The 4,537-nt window shown below is 37.4% G+C and overlaps 1 protein-coding gene across 1 annotated transcript; it reads left to right on the top strand.

The window, feature by feature from the left end:
• The first annotated feature begins 937 nt into the window (after nt 1–937).
• LOC145594029 (uncharacterized) lies at nt 938–2,653 on the top strand. Its single transcript, XM_081650375.1, has one exon. The coding sequence runs from the start codon at nt 938–940 to the stop codon at nt 2,651–2,653; it is 1,716 nt and encodes a 571-aa protein (XP_081506501.1).
• Nucleotides 2,654–4,537: the final 1,884 nt, after the last annotated feature.

Below are 4,537 nucleotides of genomic sequence, written 5' to 3'. Positions count from 1 at the left end.
TACCTGGAGTTGAGGGAGAATTTCCCGCATTATAATGCAATGAGGAAGATCTGGGATTTGCGAGGACTCCGCCATATCAGCAGTATATTTTACATTTATCAACCTAATTTCATTATATATGTTATATTTTTTAAATACTCCCTCCGTCCCTTTTTAATAGTCTCTTACGGGCATTTTTCACGGGAATTAATAAACACACATAAGAATAGTTAAAGTACATTTAAAAAGTAAATGGACACTGGGTATGCAAAAAGGTAGAGAGAGAAAGTAATAAAAGTACATAGGAAAATAAAATTAACATGGGAAATTTAAATTTGCATAAGTATTGTTGCGAATTGGAGGGAATTTTGGTAAAAAAAATTAATATTAATATTTGTTGGAAAAAGCAAATGGGATGAATATTTTGGGACTAAAATTTGTCCATAAGGGACTATCAAAAGGGACGGAGAGAGTATTTTAACAAATTTTTTTTTTTAAAAAAAAATTAGTGGAGTCAATTGATCACATAACTTTGATCTTAAATTCGCCCCTGCTCATTCTCTATCAATACTATATACTAAAAGACACACCAGCAATGACACGTGTTATCTCCTGGTGTGTCTTTAGTTATTATTTTTTATGTAAAAAAATCTATTAATAAAGGAAACAAATAAATTTCAAAAATAATTTTATTTGTTGTACATATTCCATATTCATGTAGTATATTTAAAATAAAAAGATTTCACAAATCTTTCTAAAACATTAAAATTGGATAACTATAAACCAAAAATTGTATTCTTAAAAACTGATAGAGTATAAAACATATTCCTGCCCGTATCACAGCTTTAGGTTTCGATCCTAAGAATTTTTTTTACCACAATTTTTTTTCCTTGCCTCCGCTTTAACTCACTGCCCGTTTCCTTCTTCACTGATTCAATCTTTAATCTAGTTTCTAACTATGGCTAAAGATGGCGACACCCCTCCTCTACCGCCACCTTCACCAGTGAACGAGTTTCACTCGGCCCTCACAGTTAACAATATCAAGAACGTGATCCCGATTACCCTTGACTATGTTGATGTTCAATACTCCAGTTGGGTCGAATTATTCGAGAACCATGCGTGTGCTCACAATGTTCTTGATCACATCGATCCCAAAACACCGAAACCAAGTGACATCTCTGATGCTCTATGGACTCGATTGGACGCAATAGTTAAACAACGGATTTACGGAACAATATCAATCGATCTTCTCAACACTGTCTTGGCTCCGAAATCCTCTGCTCAGCAAATTTGGGACCGTCTCAAAGATATTTTTCAAGATAATAAGAGTACAAGGGCAGTGTATCTTGAAAACCAATTCAACACTCTTCATCTTGATAATTTCTCTAACGTTACTACCTTCTGTCAGCAATTAAAGGCTATCGCAGATCAATTGGCCAACGTCGACCAACCCGTCTCTGAGCAGAAGATGGTTCTTCGACTAGTTGCAGGTTTGAACAAGACCGACTTTGACACGGTGGCTACTATGATTGCTCAAACCGACCCGTTGCCTTCGTTCAACACAGCGCGGTCTCGACTCTTGCTGGAAGAGACGCGTCGGAACTATGACTCCACACCACCACAGCAATCTTTCGTTGCCCAGCAACAATCGCCTAACTCCACGGACTCCTCTTCACAACAGCAGCCACCTTCTTCAGGCGGCAGGGGAGGCACCAGCTCCGGGAAAGGCCGCGGTGGCGGTGGGAAAGGACGCGGCAAAGGCCGCGGCCGCGGTAGTCAAGGCCGTGGAGCTCCGTCGAATCAGCAGCAGCAATCAAACCCTCAACAGAATTGGCAGCAACAGCCCAGCCCTATTGGGCAGCCTTGGGCCCAGCAACCTCAATGGCCCTATAATCAGCAGGCCTGGCAGCAACAACAGACCTGGGCCGTGCCTCCTGCTCCTTTTCCTACGGCAGGTAAATATCAACCACGGCCCGCGCTCACCCGTCCACCTCAACAGGCCTACTCCATGGGCCCAGCCAGCTACGGCCCACCCATGACTCCAACGGATTTAGGCAGTGCATATTCGTCAATGGGACTCTCCACTCCGGAAAACGGATGGTACATGGACTCGGGTGCAACATCTCATATGACAAACAATGCCGGTACACTCCTTCCCCTATTTAATTTAAGCACTAATAATCATATTTTAGTAGGCAATGGTAATCGCATTCCAATTATTGGTTATGGTCACACAACCCTTCCACATAATTCCCTTAGGCTCAATAATGTTCTTCTTGCACCACAAATTATCAAAAACCTTATTTCTGTGCGTAAATTCACTTCTGATAATTCGGTGTCTATTGAATTTGACCCTACTGTGAAGGATCTTCATACGAGGAGGGTAATAACGAGATGCAATAGTACCGGGGAGCTTTATCCAGTCACTTCAAATACTCCAAGCACATGTCTAGCCACAACTCTCAATGCTGTCACCCCGTGGCATGATCGTCTAGGACATCCCGGGGCCTCTTCTGTTAATTTTCTTAGGAGCAATAATTTAATTTCTTGTACTAAGGAGCACGTCCCCTCGTTTTGCAATTCTTGTCAAATCGGAAAACATCTTAGACTTCCGTTTTATGATTCAAATAATAATACTTCCCGTGCTTTTGATATTATTCATGCGGATTTATAGACATCTCCCATTAGGAGCATTAATGGTCATAAATATTATTTGGTTCTTCTTGATGATTTTACTCATTATGTTTGGGCTATCCCACTTGCTAACAAATCTCAGGCCTTCCAAACCTTTATTTATTTTAGACAATATGTGCAAACTCAATTTGAACGTCCTGTTAAATCTTTCCAATGCGATCATGGTCGCGAATTTGACAACGACCCTTTCAAAAAATTTTGCCTAGAACAAGGAATGGTCTTTAGATTCTCCTGTCCTCACACTTCTTCTCAAAATGGGAAAGCCGAACGTATGATTAGAACCATTAATAATGTCAAACGCACCCTATTATTCCATGCCTCGTTGCCTCCTAACTATTGGTCACATGCTCTTGAGACAGCTACATATCTGCTCAATATATTGCCCAGGAATATGTTTTATACTCTATCAAAAACATATTGTGATCTATTTTATAAAAGAAAAAAATATTGCTCAGATTTTTTACCTACTTTTATTTTAATTGTGTATTAGAAACTACAATTAGCCTTGTAAATACCAATTTAACATATCACATACTTTTATTATTCCTCGACTAATTTATGTTTATAATACCTATCTATCAATAATCTATAATGATCACCGTGCATGGCACGGGATCTAATCTAGTGTCTTTTAAATGTGACACTTGCAACCAATCTTTGATTACATGTGCATTTGAAAGTAGTAGCGTTAATACAAGATTACCTTTCTTATTCGAGTTAATTACGAACCCGATAACTACCGTTAGCAATCCATCTGAAACGTATTTCGAGTTGGTCTCCGTTGCAATATGTTAGAGATATGATATATCGGAAAATATATGTGATATATTTTCCGTATAGATATTGTTATGAGAATAATATATTTAGTATTATGTTATGTTAAGATATTATTTAGAGAATATATTTTTAGGGTTTATTGTTATGCTAGTATATCTTTAGGAAGATTGTTTCCTATCATATGAGCCTAGGTTTTGTATATAAATACTCTACCTATTAATGAATAATAAACAAGCCATTATATTCACTCTTCTCTACTAATTTGTCATGGTATCAGAGCAGGTTAAGTCTTGGGACCGCTAATAATAGAGAAGAGTGAATAGAATGGCTTGTTTATTATTCATTAATAGGTAGAGTATTTATATACAAAACCTAGGCTAATATGATAGGAAACAATCTTCCTAAATATATACTAGCATAACAATAAACCCTAAAAATATATTTTCCAAATAATATCTTAACATAACATAATACTAAATATATTATTCTCATAACAATATCTATACGGAAAATATATCACATATATTTTCCGATATATCATATCTCTAACACCCTCCCGCAATCGTAACGACAGTAACATGAACGTTGCGATTGAAAATTCTTCAATTTGTTGAAGTCGAGATGCACACTTTTGTGATGTCGCCTTCAATTTTTGGTTTTTCTTTTTCAACAATGAGAACGTTCATCTTTTCGAACTCATCAATCATCAATCAAGCAGGAACGTTATTCTTTTTGAACTTGCAAATATAACAATTTTGGTTTTTCTAGAGCAAAACTGAGCTCAATCAAATATTGCTTTTTTCAGAGTAAACCACACTCAAATCTTTTATTGGTCTTTCAGAGTAAACCACACTCAAATCTCTTGGTCTTTTAAGAGTAAACCACACTCAAATCTTTTACTGGTCTTTCAGAGTAAACCACACTCAAATCTCTTGGTATGTCCAAGCTCATATCAAAAGGAGCGATGTTAATGCTCGAATCAAGTCACAAACCTCGTCTCACGACACAAGGAGAACCAAATATATCTTGTCTCACGACACAAGAGAGTCGTTTTTTGTTTTTTTCATCTTTAAGAGTCAAAACACAC

The sequence above is a fragment of the Chenopodium album genome, chromosome 19 (assembly GCF_948465745.1).
Source record: "Chenopodium album chromosome 19, dcCheAlbu1.1, whole genome shotgun sequence".
NCBI classification, from domain to species: Eukaryota; Viridiplantae; Streptophyta; class Magnoliopsida; order Caryophyllales; family Amaranthaceae; genus Chenopodium; species Chenopodium album.
Note: the sequence above shows the minus strand (reverse complement) of the source record. Positions and strands in the feature narration are given on the sequence as shown.

Bases quoted from the DNA above. Each gene is read 5' to 3' on its own strand.
- LOC145594029 (XM_081650375.1), top strand. From the start codon at position 938: ATGGCTAAAGATGGCGACACCCCTCCTCTACCGCCACCTTCACCAGTG.